We start from the raw sequence: 16,929 nt of genomic DNA, 5'->3' as shown, positions 1-16,929 counted from the left end.
ATACAGATTTTCCAGATTGTCAGTTGTGAATTATTTTCTTTTTTGGCAAACTATTTTACCTTTGGAAATGGAGAAAGTGCTTACTAGCACTGACACACTTAAAACATTCCCATGAAGGGTGACTCCATCTCTGAAGTGCAACATGGGAATGCCGTGGGTGCACTGCTGGCTCATGGCACTATACTGTGCTGTAATTATAAATCCCTGAAGCAAGCAGAGGCACATCTTCCCGTACCAGATGATATTACAAGAGGAAGAGGCAGATAAGGCCCACGTTCAGGAAAATATGTGCTTAGCGAAAGACTTTGTGTCCTCATTCTTTTTCCTTTCTTACCCCCTTCCATTAGCCTTCCCTCTCCCCACTCCTTTCAGTTTTTCACCATTGTCGTGGTTTGAACCCAACCACAAACCTCTTTTACTCGCTCCCCCCCTTCTTGCCCTCCCCCTGCTTCTGGAGGGACGGAGAGGAGAATCAAAAAGAATGCAACTCCCACGGGTTGAGATAAGAACAGTTTAGTAACTAAGGTATAACACAAATCACTACTGCTACCACCAATAATAATAGTGCTAAAGGAAATAACAAGAGGAAAGAATACAACACCTCAACACCAGCCGACCAATAACTCACCCCCACTCCCCCCAGCCAAGCACCGACCGATACCTTCTCTAACCCTGCAGTCCCTCTACCCCTTCCGGGTCCCTCCCCATTACATCCTGGGCATGACGTGTTGTGGTATGGAATACCTCTTTGGTCAGTTTGGGTCAGGTGTCCTGTCTCTGCTCCCTCCCAGCCTCCCCTCCTCCCTGGCAGAGCATGAGGCTCAGAAAGTCCTTGGCCACACCAAACATTCGAGCAGCAACTGAAAACATCGGCGTTATCACCACTGCTCCAAGGCCAAAAGATCAAAACACAGCACTGTACTAGCTCCTAAGAAGGAGAAAAATGACTGCTGCTGCTCAACCCAGGACAACCATTTAATTTACCATTCTCAAGAATGGCCACCACTTAAAATGACAGTGTTTATTCCTGGTCTAATGGAAAGTGCCTTGTATAGTAGAAGGTGTCCCCACCCATCCAGGGGGTTGGAACTGTAGGAGCTTTAAGGTCCCTTCCAACCCAAACCATTCTGTGATTCTGTGATGTTCACAATAGTTACGCTGCTCATGGTCTACACCATTGTCATATCTCCATTGTAAACTCTGAGCACAGCTTGTTTTTCTGTTATTGTACAGAACCATCGCAGCTGGGATCCCAGGCATGGTGGGTGTCTTGCACCAACACCGTAAATATGGTGAAAATAGTAGAAGAACACACGAAGCAGGCAGTTGTGGAGGCTGCCCCAGAAAGTTGCTGCCTCTTGTTCTGCACCCATCACCCACATACACTGCTGGGCTGCCCCAGATTTTGTCTTGTGATGAAATGGGCAGGCTTCATGCTCCCAGGGCTTTAGCCCAAGGTCTCTCCTGATGATTTCCACCTATTAAAATTGTTTGAAAATCCCTTCTAAAAACTAAACCATAAATGAAGAAGTCCTGCCCTATGCACTGGGAAAACTTTTAATAAACATAAAAGGCCATTACTTACTGAAGTTGTCAACATGGCTTCTCCAGTTTAACACGAGTTTCTTGGCTCCCTGGGGCTTGTGTAAGGAAGGAAAAGGCTTGTCAAGGAAGGAATTTGGAAATCAGCTAGCATGGCATCAGCCAAATCAGAAGAGATTCCAGAAATCCTTCATCCTACTCCTGTAATTTAGTAACTATTAGTAACCTTTCTTTAGGGAATGTTTTATGTTGGGGTGTAAACAGCAGACAGGAGAAGTAGGATTTTTTTTCATTGTCTCTTTGTTCACATCCATGTCACCTCATGTATTTCTGGTCCTTGCCACCCAAGACAGGAATCGCGCTTGTCCTTACTTCTGATTTTGGTGCTCCAATTGTCTCTCACTGCTGATAGACCTGTTTACACCAGGTCTGACTGGATACCAGGCTTACATTGCTTCCTTCAGGAGCTGTGACCTGAGGGCATATAGAGACATGAAACAACCTTTCCAGAACCAAGTGTAGTTTCATATCAACAGTGAGAATGCAATCGTAACTAGAAAAGTGTTTTACTTATCAAATTACCAGTTTTGCTAACATTTTGGTAAGACTTGTCCACTCATCTCCTTCTCCTGCATGGTGTTTGCAGTCTGCTTTCATCTATGTATCTGTGGTGCTCTTTACTTCCATCTCCATCATTGTGTTTCTGAATCCTAGCTATATTTTCCTCTGGAATACACAACAGAATAAATTCAGAGATAAATGTTACAGGGACTGACACTTTCTCGTTATCAAGAATGGTGATTTTATGAAGGTGCAGCATCTCTCTCTTTGGCATAGTGTCAGGAATTTAACTCCTGAGTGCCATTTAGCTCAGCCCAGCTCACCAACAGAACATAAAACATGACAGGTGACCTGCAGGTCCTTAACATCTCAAGTTTCCTGACAGCTCACCACGAAAAGCCTCTGCTGGCTGGATGTTTCCCAGTCTTAGATGCAGCTCTTGGGAAACACCCAAGGAAGATGTTTTCAGAGACTTTGCTCTTCCCACTTTCATGTGCAGCTAATAATACACATACTTGTCATCAATGAAATTACACATATTATGTATGTTTCTAGTGCTGTATGCATAATTACTAAAATAATAATCTAATTATACTGATTTCATCTGAGAGTTGAGAAACTTTTGAAAGGTTTGTAAGTGGGTAGCAACCAAATTTCACTGCACTCAAGCTTTCTGCCCACGCAGTACAAATTAACTGCTGGGAGGGAAGTAGTTCACTACAGGGCAGAGCTCCCCTGCAATTACCAGGTTCAACAGCAACCTCAGAAATGTTTGTGAACATTGTGAACAATGCTTGTGCAACAGCAGCCTTTGCTCCTGGCTTAGCTGCACAGGGATGCACACAAAGTGCGTGCACTGGGCAGGGATTTCTGTTTAGAACACTGTCTGACTTCTACAACTGGGACAATGACATTTTAGGAGATGAGAGTGTTGTCTACAGCTTTGCTTCTGAGGAAATTAATACTTTTAACAAAAATGTTCTTCCTTCTGAAATCTAGTCCTGCTTGACTCTTTGACACTCTCCAGCTAAATAACCACAGTCCTCACGAGCTGTAAGCCACACATACCTCTTCATTCTTGTCATAACTGTGATATAGGTCATGTAGTACATTTTAATATTGCACATACACGGGTATATTCCTCATAATCTGAGCTCTATAGAGGTTAGCTAGTGCAGCAGCTCACACCCTGCTTCTGGGTTGGTCTGCTGCTTCCCTGACTCATTGGCTGCTTCTACACATAGAGCCTTGTGACTTGGGGGTGGCCAACTGTGCCACCTCTGTGGGAGGGCAGAGTGTTGCTTCAGGCCACCTTTTCCTTGCTGTTCTTTTCACCCACATTTCTCTCCCCAGTCAACTCTGCTCTGTTCCACCCTCTTCTCTCCACCGCATTGTCTGCTGACCCACACTATGTCTGCTTTACTCAGCTGAACATCTTGTTTTCACCACTGTTGCAGAACAGTGCCAGAGCCCTCACTGCTTATCTTGGGCACTCTCAAGATGAGAGCGGCCAAGAAACCATGCAAGGGGATGGGAGATGGAGGAAATAATTTTTGTCCCTGCATCCCAGAAAGCAACCTTGTCCTGGGCTGCATCAAAAGAAGCATGGCCAGCAGGTCGAGGGAGGCAATGCTCTCCCTCTACTCTGCTCTGGTGAGTCCTGCATCCAGCTCTGGGGCCCCCAGGACAAGAAGGACATGGAGCTGTTGGAGCAAGTCCAGAGGAGGCCATGGAGATGCTCCAAGGGCTGGAGCACCTCTGCTCTGAAGACAGGCTGAGAGAGCTGGGCTTGTTCAGCCTGGAGAAGAGAAGGCTCCAGGAAGACCTTAGAGCAACTTCCCTAAAGGGGCCAATGAGAAAGCTGGAGAGGGGCTTTGGACAAGGGCTTGTAGGGACGGAACAAGGGGGAATGGCTTTAACCTGTCAGAAGAGAGATTTAGACATGAGGAAGAAGTTCTTCCCTGTGAGCTGGGTCTCTTTAGCTTGGAGAAGAGGAGACTGAGGGGTGACCTCATCAATGTTTACAAATATGTAAAGGGTAGGTGTCAGGATGATGGAGCTAGGCTTTTTTCAGTGATATCCAGTGATAGGACAAGGGGCAATGGGTGTAAACTAGAGCATAGGAAGTTCCACGTTAACATCAGGAAGAACTTCTTTACTGTAAGAGTGACAGAGCACTGGAACAGGTTGCCCAGGGGGGTTGTGGAGTCTCCTACACTGGAGATATTCAAGGCCCGCCTGGACAAGTTCCTGTGTGATGTACTGTAGGTTACCCTGCTCTTGCAGGGGGGTTGGACTAGATGATCTTTTTAGGTCCCTTCCAACCCTTGGGATTCTGTGATTCTGTGATTCTGTGAGGGTGCTGAGGCCCTGGCACAGAGAAGCTGTGGCTGTCCCATCTCTGGCAGTGTTCAAAGCCAGGCTGGATGGGGCTTGGAGCAACCTGGTCTAGTGGAAGGTGTCCCTGCCCGTGGCAGGGGGTTGGAACTGGATGAGCTTTAAGCTCCCTTCCAACCCAAGCCAAGCTGTGATTCTATGAAATATGCTGTGGAGTGGGAGAGTGCCACTAGTGGCTTATGACCTGCATTAAGCTGTGAAACAGAGATTTTTCTATGAAAGGAGAAGAATCTGCACTCAGACATATGGGAGACTCTGGCAAGTGGCACTGTCTGGATAACATAAACAGTGTACCAAGTTTGGTGAGTATCTGGCTTGCAGTGCCACCCCCATCTAATCAGTAAATCTCCTACTGTCAGAGTTTTACTACCTTAAATCAAGTTATAGCTGCTAGACTGCATAGTGGTTCATTGCAGATTGCAACAGCCAAGAACACTATCTTTTCAACTGCTTGATCTTATACACTTGCTCATTTAGTCCTGCTCTCCACCCAGTTTCTTCCCCGAGGGCAGCTCAGGGCATGGGAGAAGCCATTATGGGTTAGACTGGTAGAGCCCAAGGAGGCTGACAGAGCAATACAGTCCTGAAGCAGCTCCAGGACCAAAGAGGTTTGCTTGATCTGTTGCTGACGAGCCCTGCAAACAGCCCTGGACTGCTGGGAACACCCTCTGCACACCAAGAGACAAGCAGAAGTGCAGGAGCACCCAGGGAGGAGCTGAGAGAACAGCTGAGATGTGCCCATGCTGTTCACAGCAATAGAACAAAGGATAATCTGGCTGTGCCGACACAGAAATAGGATATCCATAATTCATCTTGGCTTTCTTATCTGCAACAGGAGGGAGGGCAATGTGTAACTTCGCAGGGCTCCTGGCAGACCTGGTGAGCATGGGGACAGGCAAGAGGAGAGTGTGGAGCACATGTCCTAAGAACATGGCAAACAAAGCAGATAGTACCTGGGGATGAGTGACTGAGAGCTTCTCTTGGCCCTGCAGGCAGTTCTGAATGCAGTCTCCTAGTGACATGGAGTTCACAAGCATCTGCCTCTCCTTTCTGGCATGTTCACTCTTTCCTCCTGAAGCTCCATCTGGAGTAGACCCAAACCCATTAGGGTTAGCACGATTTGGACCAAGTTTTTCCCTTTTAAGTGTGTTACTGGGAAAACAGGCAAACCAAATCTGTTTTATCAGCCCCTGGCTTGTAATCTTGTCCTTCATCTGGTTTCTGAATGTCAGCATCCAGCATAGGTCCCTTCTCACACCCTGAGACCTTGGAGCCTGAGTGATCCTGCATGTTTGGTCCTCAGCTTTGACACCAGCCAGTGAAGACCCCTACTTTGTGCCCACCTGGTTCAAATAAGGGCACGTAAAACATCTGCTAAACCAAACTGGAAGCTCAGGTCAAAGCAGGGAGCTGGGAAAGATTTCATGAGGGGGATGGACCACCACCTAAGCCACCACCCTCAGTTATTTCACTGTCATTTGAAAGACAGCATCTTTACAGAGGTGAAGACAATGTGGGTGTTGCTATTCTTTCTTGAAATGAGCATCCATCTAGTACCTGAAATGCAAAACCAGTCCAGGATTGTGTTCCTTTTTGCCTTATAAATCCCCTGCCCCTCATTATTACTTACAAATAGGAAGACAACAAAGCCTGGATCACCATAAAAATATACCTTTGGCTTTACCATAGGTAAAGATATGAGGAGCTGGCAGGTTTCTGAGACACCTTGCTAGCATGGTCAGATTAGTCACACAGCTCAAGTTACTGAACCAGTCCCACACTCCCATCAGTATAGGGCACTGGAGAGCAGCAGCTTTACCCCCACAACATCTTGTGATAACCCTGAACTTGCCAGAAATAGTAAAGAATTGCTTATTTCAATGGAATAAATGGTGATCATATACTTTTTTGTTTTTTTTTTCTATATTATGCTCCTAAAAAAGTGAGGATTGCAGTCTATAGCTGTCAGTGGGACTTTGTTCAGGACCCAAATCCACATAAATTCAGCGGTAGATGGAAACTATGGTTCCTGACCCAAGGTCTTTGATTTGACAGGAGCTTTGTACACAGAGTGCTGAAATGCAAAGCAAATCACAAGTCAGTTTATCCTGTAGAGCTGCAAAGTGCATCTGTTTACTCCAGCACTTGCTGGTGAGGGGTCAGAGAGACCTGTTACGTTTATTTGCCTCATTTTGGATTCAGCCTGACTAAGCACAGTTGCAACTATCCATATACCTAGTCTGAAGTGAACGGTACTGCAGAGGGTACCTTTAAAATTGGCAAACCAATGGCACGCACTTCCCTGTGAGTCAAATTCCACATGAATGCCACTCTGACAAGGTGAAGGATGTTCCACTGGAATACAGTAAGACAGAAGCACACCTGAAATATGTTGTTGCTACACCCATTCGCAGCACTCCCCATACTACTTCTTTTGAAGCCAAAGGCAAACCTTTTGTGTAGTTGTGAGGGACCAGTTGACCCAGTACCTTTATAAATTCCACTGCAGTGCTCTAGGATTCTCTTTTTTTTTCCCTTTTATTAGCCTATAGCTCAACTTCTTATTGATCTGAAAGAATTCAAGAGCAGATTCTGGAGCTTAAAATGCATGCTGCTGCAATGAAGCCTAGATGCACATGACCTCTACATACTATTTTACTAATGAAAAGTGGAGGTCTGGAACAGTAAGCAAGGGATTTTTCCAGTCTCTGCTAACTGCAGGTTGACTGTGCTTGTGCATTTGAGCAAGACTGCAGACCTCTCATCAATGTCTGCTTTGTGTCTTAAGTCAAGGCTGATATCTTCCCTTGTTCCTGAAATAAACACAGGTATCAAAGGCTGCAATTAGGTGATTTTCTAGCCTGCATTACATTCTTACTTACTCAGGCAATCAACTAACTGTAATTGAAATTCAGAAATGCAAGTATATTTTAGCAGGCAGTATCAGCATGGAGCAATACGAGCACAGCTGAGCTCTCTGGAGTCTTACCATGCACAAATCCTGCAGACTGTCCCTCCTGAGAGAGCTGGGCTTGTACAGCCTGGAGAAGAGAAGGCTCCAGGAAGACTTTAGAGGAGCTTCCAGTGCCTAAAGGGGCTGACAAGAAATCTGGAGAGCGGCTTTTGACAAGGGCCTGTAGGGACAGGACAAGGGAGAATGGCTTTAACCTGACAGAGGGGAGACTTAGATTAGACATTAAGAAGTTCTTCCGTGTGAAGGTGGTGAGGTCCTGGCACAGGTTGCCCAGAGAAGCTGTGGCTGCCCCATCCCTGGCAGTGTTCAAGGCCAGGTTGGATGGGGCTTGGAGCAACCTGGTCTAGTGGAAGGTGTCGCTGCCCATGGCAGGGGGTTGGAACTGGATGAGCTTTAAGCTCCCTTCCAACCCAAACTGTTCTATGATTCTATGACTCTATTATTAAGTGCAACTCATTGGCACAGATGAGGAAAAAGACCAGAAGGGAGTCTCTTCCTGATCCCCAATGTCTGTTGCACATAAATGCACGTTTTGGTAGGCCCAGAACTAAGGCCAGAATGAGTCGTCCTCCCTAGCCCTACTCCCAGCTAGTCAGTGGCAGCCATCAGTAAACAAATGTTTTGTGTGTCAGCCTTGATACAAATAGCTTGTGTCTACCAGCTTGTACAATGAGGCTCTGTATGTGACAGCCCACAGCTCCTGTTCTGGAGCAGGGCAACACTAGCTAAAGGCATGATAGGCACTAGCTTCCCTGGAAATGTGCCACACAGCTGAGGTCTTAAAGTGACCACTGCAAGAGAAGGATGGAGGAAACTATGTTCAAATAGCCCAGACTAGGAAGTTAAAGAAACGAGGGGGCCTAATCCTGGTACGAAGCCTAAGGCATCTCCTTCCTTAAGGCCTTTGAGCAGCCTGGTCTAGTGGAAGGTGTTCCTGCCCATGGCAAGTGAGTTGGAGCTAGTTGTGCCTGCCAGCTTGAATTTTGAGTATTTACTATCTTGTGGCCAAAAGCAGTGCTGGTCCCTAGGGTGGGAACCATTAAACTAGAGCTTCAGCACAGTCTGCAGTATCTTGTATAGGTTAGCTGTACCCCCTGACACCACAGTCAGGGCAAAGCAGAAGACACTTCAGAGAAGCAGAAAGAAAATCACAGTCCTGGTTGGTTGTAGCATGTGACCTGGGTCTCAGGATGGAGTCACTACATCAAGTGTTAGCTTGTTAAGCCAAATTACTGGCTAATGCCTTGCCTTTTCCTCTAACATGACTGGGTGGGAAAGGACTTCCTGCTTTCTCCTGTCATCAGACCAATGCAGCACATGACTAAATGACCAATGGCATCATCCCTCAAAAATTTGACTCGGGAAGAGGAACTTGCAGGAACAGTTTCAGAATAGGGCATGCAGATTTGCTGTCAGCAAAACTGTATTTCAAGGCACATGAAAGACTGCTGTTACTGCCTTACTTATAAATAAGGATATATCCCTGGATGCTTATTTCAGGGAGGAGAAATATGTAGCATCCTGATAAAGGATTTAATTCTAAACCGGGAGGAGGGAAAAAAACATCAGGCACCAATCACGAAATACAACTGTACCAGCTAAGACAAAAGAGAATGGAGAACAACAAAATAGAAAGCATGACTTGCAAAGAGGGTGACTAATAAACTGAAAAAGCTGTCAAATAATGGCTCATTGGAAAGAAATCTATGAGGAAACGGGGTTTATGGAAAGCTGTCATTCCTTGATACTACAGCACAGTACACAAGTTCAGAGAAAATAAAGGAAATACAACAAGAGCCTGGCCCGGGCAAGCCATAAGCTCTTCCTCAAACCCAAGAAGCAATTACAAGCCCAGTTACTATTGGTAAGTAGTAAAGAATGATATTAGATCCATTTGATGCTTTGAGTAAGCTAAGCAAGGGTGAAATGCATTATAATATGGAAAAATAGTAGAAGAAATTCAGAATCACAAGCTGTTTCTTTGAAAATTCATGGAAACCTGGTGTACTTCCAAAGAATCTATTCAATGTGCAGATGGCACCCAGTTAGAAAACACTACAAAGAGGTTGAAGGCCTTCAAATGGATTCAAAGTGATCTTGACATGTTGGACAAAACCTGAAAAGTAAGGGAGTGCAAAACCAGTGCCGAATGACTTCTCTGAAGCAGAATTTCTCAGCTCTGCAAACACTGAACGAGGAACAACTGATGAGGTAGGAGTTCAGCAAAGGAAGGATATGGGGATTCTGGTAGATTGTAAATGTCAGCCACATCCTCGTTGTGCAAAAAAGGGAACCATCCTATTGTGAGAACCAAGACAAACATGAGATAACTCTGTGCTTCTCAGCTTGGGTGGGACCACCTCTGGGGATGATGTCTGTGTCCTGCTTTGGTTACTGTTCTTCAGGAAAGATGGAAACAAACTCTAAAGAAAATGGGGAGAGCTGCAGGACTGGTTACATACCTGTGACCAGCATGCCAAGATAGAGCAAGCAGAGTTTCTAATACAGTTAAGAGGTAACTGAGGGCATGCATCAGAAGATCCAATTAAGTACAAGGGGGATAAAACGACACTGGAACTACTTTGCTTACCATATTTCTTTAGGACAGGGTTAGGTTACAAAACAATGATTTTCTAACAGAAAGGACAGTTAAATATTTAATACATCATCTTGAAGGCTCTTGTTTATTGCTCGTTCAAGATCAGCTACATAATCATCAGTAGGTTGATGCTGTCTTGTGGCAGAAGGGTAAAAAAGACCAGCATTTCTTGACTGTTAGAAGTTGTGTTTTGTAGAGAACACATGGACCCTCTCACAATTATTTTGGTGGCTATGAACAACAAAGCCCTTAAGATATAGTTAAGCTTTACTGTCTTACAATACTTGGATTTCACAATAAGAATGATAAACATTCAACTCTGTAGCTGGCAGTGGTTGGGAACCTGTGCCTGCTGACAGGCAGAAATGTATTTGTCATCCATGTGCATGTTGGAGGGGAGGAGTTTAAAAATAAATACATTTACAGATGACCTCCGGGTGACCAGCAAAATGGACCCTAGCGATCCCTTTCAGCCTATTGCTTTGATTCTTTGCACACAAGGAAAGGCTTTTACGGTGCCTGGCTTTCCTTCACCATAAGACATATAGACACTTGTGCTGATTCACTATGAGAAACAGCTCATCCCTGGCTGCCTTCCAGATTTTAATAGCTGGTAAAGTAAAGCAGGTCTGGATCTGGGGGTATCCTCATTACTAACTACCCTGAAGGACAGTTCTGAGAGCACCACTCCCACCAGTTGTAACCTGCCTGCTTCTCTGCTCTCCCTTTCTTCAGTCCCTTACTGCAGAAAGCAACTTGTCGGTCAGCAATCTAGGACAGAAGGTCCTCATGTGCCACCTGCTGGCTTCTGGGAAATGTTGCACCCGGAAGAGCGCTTAGTGCTCACAGCCGATGTGCTCGCAATCAGCATGGGAAAAGGATGGCACAGGGTTGTGGTTTCTTCCCGAGTCTGATGCAGGTCCAAAGTAGGTGAATACTTTGCCCATATCATTTTCCTGCCTGGTTAGGTGGGGACCCAACACAGAAAGCGTGAAGCAGCTGCCGGGAAAGCCTCCATGGCAGCAGTGTCTTGAATTTTAGATTTTAACCTGGCTTCTAGGGAAAGCTACTTTAGGCTTTGTGAGCTACAATTAAGACATCTGTGAAATGATGTTGTTCCTTTGCCCATCTCCATTTAGCTCTGCCTTTGGGCGCGTCTTCTCACTGGGGACAGGAAGAAGAGATGAACAAAATAACCTACCTCCGTCCTTGCATCCACAGCTCCATCTGTGCTTTTCCCTTCTCCTTATATCTCCTACGTGCCTTCCTCTACTTTGCTGTGCCTTCTCTTTTACTACAGAGGTATATTCCCAAACAAATCTGACTGTTTCCAGTTAAACTATTTACTTGTTTGGCTGCAAAAAAAAAAACCCAACTCACTAGCAAATGTCTGGTATGTGACCTGTTCTCCTTTCCCTCCTCAATACAGCTTCCTAAAAGCACCACTGGGATTTTTACATGTGCTGTCCTTATCCTCAGGAAGAGCTCCCTGCAAACCTCCATAAAGCCTTCCCTGCCAATCTCATTCTTGAATTGTCTCTGGATCTTGCAGATGCCTGCTAGTACAGCCACAGGGCTCCCTTATTTGTATTTCTTTTGTAGGTGTTCACATTTCCATTTTGTTCCATTATAAAAGTAAAACCGGAAGAAGTACTGCACACACAAAGCTTGTTTAAGAGCAGTGCTTGCCAACATCTTTAATACAGCAACTATGGATACCACGGGATCAGACACTGGCCAGGCTCAAAAGCACTCCCGAAATAATATCCCTTACTGCCAGAACTGGAATTCTGATTCAGCAGGACTCTTAAGCTACAGCTGAGATTCCCTGTCACCACACTAGATGGCACGTTTTACAGACTAAAATTCAGAAACTTCATCTGAGACAGCGGATGTGAGCTAGACCTTCCCAATAACACCTATGGCTGTAGAGTTGTTGTAGTAGAATTGTAATAGCAAATATCTGCCCTCTGACTTGGTTTTGAAGTGTGAAGTGGCAGGTTTGAGGCTCCTGATCTCAGGCCAGTAGTTAATCCTAGGCTGGTAATTCTGCAAAGTTACATGTAGCTTTTCAAAATATGGTCCAGCAGCTGCTATCCCATTTTACTGAATGAACAACGGTGGGATGAAGCCTCAGTGTTCAGAGAACACTAAGTTCCAAACTAACACCACATCAGAAATGGATGCATGAACAAACTAAAATCTTGAATTAATTAGAAACAGAATTGTGCCCCTGAGGCTTGGAGAAACTATTTCCTTATGCCTTTGTTGTACTGTCCCTTCAAGTTGTTCCAATGAAAGGTTCAAGAAAAACACAAGACACAGTTTGGAGCATTTCTGTTAAGCTGCTTCGGAAATTCCCAGAGAAGGCAGAGATCTCCATGTTCTATGGGATGTGAGTATTTCAAGAATCCTACGGAGGAAAGGCTACCAAAACCTAAGGGGATGTTACCTAAGGTAAACCTGTGTATTTGCTTCAGAAAAGGAACCTCAGCATCCTGTGAGCTCTTAGGCCATGACTGTTCTGTACAGTATCTCTGCTTCTAACATTCAATGAGTGACTCAGGAATTTCAGCCTTAGTGCTCTCCAAGAACCTTGTTCTAAAAAAAAAAAAAAAAAAAAAAAAAAGGAACAGAAAATAAATTACAGACATCCTAAGAAGAGTTAAGAAGCACAAATGCACTGCTACCTGGAAAAGGTATCACTGTTTCAACCACGACAGAGCAATCTAAAACTAGTTATACCCTATACATATAGTACATGTACTAGTTATGCAGCCAAATGCATTTCTAGTAACAATAGTTACTGTCTGAGCACTCAAAGTGATCTATGTGCTTTGCTTTAGTTTCTTCTGGAGTTAATGGGTGAAAAACAGTCTGGCAACAGAAAAGAGTTGTATGAACATGGAAGATGAATAGAACTGAGGAGACCTTTGCTCTTCCCTTGCCCATTAAAGCAGCACCCTGCCTTTCATCACGTGAATTTTTGTGTCTTCCAAAATAAACTGTTCCTTAAGGATTTCTGCAATAGTCACTTCTAAGCTGTGTCAATTTGGTGTCTCTTCCTTCCTAAGCTGTTTTTTCAAATATATCTAAGAAAAGAAACGTGGTTAGCAGCTCCAAACACTACCTCTTCATCTGTGCTGAGGGGTGGCAGAAAGATGCTCTTTTAGTCTCATAACACAATAGTTAAGGATTTTTGTCTGCTCTGCTTCAGGGAAATGACTAGGAGGTTTAACTTGCAGTACACACATACTACCTCACAAACAGTAGGTGCCCTAACTAATAATCCCAGCTGAGCAAGGTGGTGTACAATGGGACCGTCTCTGCTTTGAAGGCTAGAAAAAAGAAATGTAAGGGAACTGGGAAAATATCATCTACTATGCAAAGAGCTTCAGTAACTAGCACAACTCATTACAGTCAATTGTCTGTTTTAAGTAGGAAGGCTAAGCTGGCCTTGAAGCATCAGCAGTGGTAAAAGAGTGCACCCAAAACCACATTCCCTGAGAAAGTGCCCAGGCAGGTCCTGGCTTCTCAGTTCTTTTCTTTCACCGTATTATTGAGCAGAAGATCTGAGCAGTACATGCTTAGCACATGCCTGAACACATCCAGACATTAAAGTACCAAAGTAGATATTTTACTTTACACAAGCTCAGCACTTTGCTGGAGGAATGCTTCAGAGAAGGTGTCTTAGCTACTGTGCTAATCAAAGAAAGGGAAAATATGTAGATCATGAATTCTGTGCATTGGCACAGGACACCATATTCCATATCAGTGAGGGAACTTCGCTGTGAAGGCTGCACACTTGTGCTTCTATAAATTCAAATGACATTTACTGTCCTGTTAAGCTGAGGTAGCACTGCTCCAAATGACACGGAAAGATTAAGAAGTTCACATACTGGAAATAGACTTTTCTAATGAGATAGCCGATAAAATCTCATCAGTGGGCTTTAGAAATCAAGTAACGACAACTCCTTTGTTCAGAGAAAGAGAATGGGTTTCAGAAAGGGAGCAGTCAGACTGCACGGGAACTGCCTCCCCTAACTTCTCCTCTGGGGTTAATCATTGGTGTTAATAATGTACACCCATAAACATTTTTACACTTTGTCACTCTAGAACTACCAAAACACGAAGTCATAAGCTGCATTTACTAAATTTCCTGGGTTCCTAGTGAGATTTATCTGTATAACCTCTTAGTTTTGAAATACAATTTGACATCATCGCTGAAAGAGGAAACTTGAGTAGTAAAACAAAGGCAAATTAAACATCAGTTATCATCTGCACTAATGGACTCTGAAGTCTTGGTAGCCCAAAAAAGCTTCCTGAGCAGAAGGAGACAGAAGAGCAGGACAGTGTTAAGAAATCCAATTGTAGTCTTTAGAAGTGACAAAATTAGTAGTGAATTCAATCTCACTTGCTTAGGGATACCAGATAAAAAATTGGGTTTTCGTCAGGTCAGGCATTAAAAGTACAAAGCAAATCAGTTACCTCAGCTACAGCGTATAAATCTAAGGTCACCAGTACTGCTAGAGTTAAGCTCCATGAACTTCTGCAGCACCTATAGCAGAAACAAGGAAGAACCTCACTCATCCAGTCCTTAACTTCTGTGTGTCCTCTGCCCTCATTTTTGCATTTTATGTGGCTACCTTGTGTGGACTGCCTACCTACAGGCCCAAAGGGAAGAAAGAGAAGGGGAAAAAAGGGGAGATGATAAACAGGGGAGCAGAGAAGAGGAAGCCTTTCAGCTTCTCTCGCCTAACTTTTGCCTTTTTTGTCCTGACCTGCCCTTTCCCTCCCTCCAGCCCCCCCGCCCGTCTGACAAGAGCCGCCTCCCGCCTCAGGGCCGGCTCCTCCCCGGGGCCGGGTCCCGGCTTAAAGCGGCGCCGGGTGGGCGGCGGCGGCCCCGCTACAAGCGCCCGGCCATGGCCCGTGACCGCGGCCCGCCCGTCCTGCAGCAGCCCGCCGCTCTTCCGCGCTTCCCGGCGGCCGCGCTGCCCGCCGAGGCTCGCGGCTGGGGCTGGCTATGGCCGGGGCTGTGGCCGGCGCTGGTGGTGGGGCTGCTGGCCGCCCTCGTCGCCTGGTTCTGGTACGGCGGAGATGATGGGCGAGCCGAGGAGGTGGCCCATGAGACAGCGGCGACGGCCACAGGTACCGGGCGGGGGGACGGCTGGGGGCCGGGGTGTGCCGGTCTGCCCAAGTGCAAGCGAGGACTTGGTTTGCTGCTGTAAAGCTTAACTGCACTGCTAAAACCATTCCCATTCTGTTTCTAGAGGATCTTACAGAGGCCAAGGCTGCTACCGTGACCAGCACTCAGAAGCCAGGAGAGGGTCTGTTGGCTGGGCCAAGAGAAGAGCTTAACCATGTTCAAGGTGGTGGAGTTTCCAGTGAACCTCTGGAGATGGAGCAGCTGCTGCTGAAGCAGGGTGCCACTAGCTCCAGGGAGCATCCAGCTGATATCTGTGGAAGCCAGGCCGGTGAACCAAGACCCCAGATGGGACAGGAAAGTGATGGATGGTGTGTGATGAACTCGGCAGGAGCCCCTGATGGTGTTTGTAAGGATAGAAGTGAGGAACAGCAAGGTCAGGAGAGTAGGGACTTGGACCATGAAGACTGGGAAGTTGTTTCCGAGCATCTGGCTTGGGGGGAGGCTGGCAAGAATGGTAGAATGGAAGACGCAGACAGCAAGGAGTGGGAACAAGGAGACTGCCCCGATGGGGATTTGAGAGCCAAGCGAGTTGCAGCTGTGCCCCCCATGTTTCAAAACATTCACGTGACTTTCCGTGTGCACTACATCACCCACTCGGCTGCTCAGCTCATTGGTGTTACTGGTGACCATGAGTGTCTTGGCCAGTGGCACAGCTACGTTCCCCTCAAGCATGACAAGGATGACTTCTGGTCTGAATCTGTTAGTCTGCCAGTAGACACCAGAGTTGAGTGGAAATTTATCTTGGTGGAGAATGGGAAGGTGAGACGCTGGGAAGAATGTGGTAACAGAACCCTGGTGACTGAACATGAGGATAGAGTTGTTCATCAGTGGTGGGGACACCATTGATGGAATTTTGGAAGCTGCTTATCTGGCGGCAGACCTGCTTAGATTAATCATAGAACCCCTAAACTTCACCCTGTCTGCAGTAGGAAACCTTCTCAAGTGCAGAGCTCTGTAAATCCTGTCTCAAATCTGGTTCAACTGCAAAAGCAACAGATCTCTGCCACCCCCTTTAGGAAATGGTTTGGCAACCTGAAAAATGAACCTCAAGTGTGTTTTGAAGATGTGCAAGGTAGGCTACAAAGGCATGAGCAGTGTTCCAAGCAGCTGCCTGGCTAGGTAAATCTGGCCCCTGGACTGGAGCTGGTGTTGCTTTGCGTAGGGCTACGGGATGAATGCATCTCTGCACCGACTGCTTACGGCTTTTGAGACATACTAGGAAGTGTGGTTACCTACACTGTAATAGGAACTTAGGTGTTTTAACTTATGTAATGTATTAAGTAAACAATAAATGCTTTAAGACTGATGGTCTGTTACAACTTGACCAGTGAACTGACTCAATTTATTAACTTTGATAGAAGTGAGTTACTTGACCTGAAATCGTAGTGCTAAAGAATTCCTGAAGAGTGGCTGGAGTAACAAAGGTTTAAGCCTAGAGAACCTTAGTCTCTACTCCCTACTCTCCAGGAAGCACCTCTGCTCAGATGCTTGGCGAGTGAGTCTCTTTTAGTCAGATTATCCTGCTGGGAGAAGAGCAAAGGTCAGGGAGGACTGTCCTCGGCTTAATGTATTACTTTGTCAGGGTGGGAGCAGGCTTTTAAAAAACCTGGACTGCGCTGATGGCTAGGGAATAGGATTGTTTCTGAAATA

At 45.7% G+C, this 16,929-nt stretch overlaps 1 protein-coding gene across 1 annotated transcript; it reads left to right on the top strand.

Annotated features, from left to right (window-relative positions):
- The first annotated feature begins 14,938 nt into the window (after window positions 1–14,938).
- STBD1 (starch binding domain 1) lies at window positions 14,939–16,603 on the top strand. The gene is made up of 2 exons (XM_065665179.1): window positions 14,939–15,221; window positions 15,344–16,603. Exons 1-2 carry the CDS (start codon window positions 14,996–14,998, stop codon window positions 16,123–16,125), a joined length of 1,008 nt encoding a protein of 335 aa, XP_065521251.1. The 5' UTR covers window positions 14,939–14,995; the 3' UTR covers window positions 16,126–16,603.
- The last annotated feature ends 326 nt before the right edge of the window (window positions 16,604–16,929 follow it).

The sequence above is a fragment of the Lathamus discolor genome, chromosome 1 (genome assembly GCF_037157495.1).
Source record: "Lathamus discolor isolate bLatDis1 chromosome 1, bLatDis1.hap1, whole genome shotgun sequence".
Lineage (NCBI taxonomy): Eukaryota > Metazoa > Chordata > Aves > Psittaciformes > Psittacidae > Lathamus > Lathamus discolor.
Note: the sequence above shows the minus strand (reverse complement) of the source record. Positions and strands in the feature narration are given on the sequence as shown.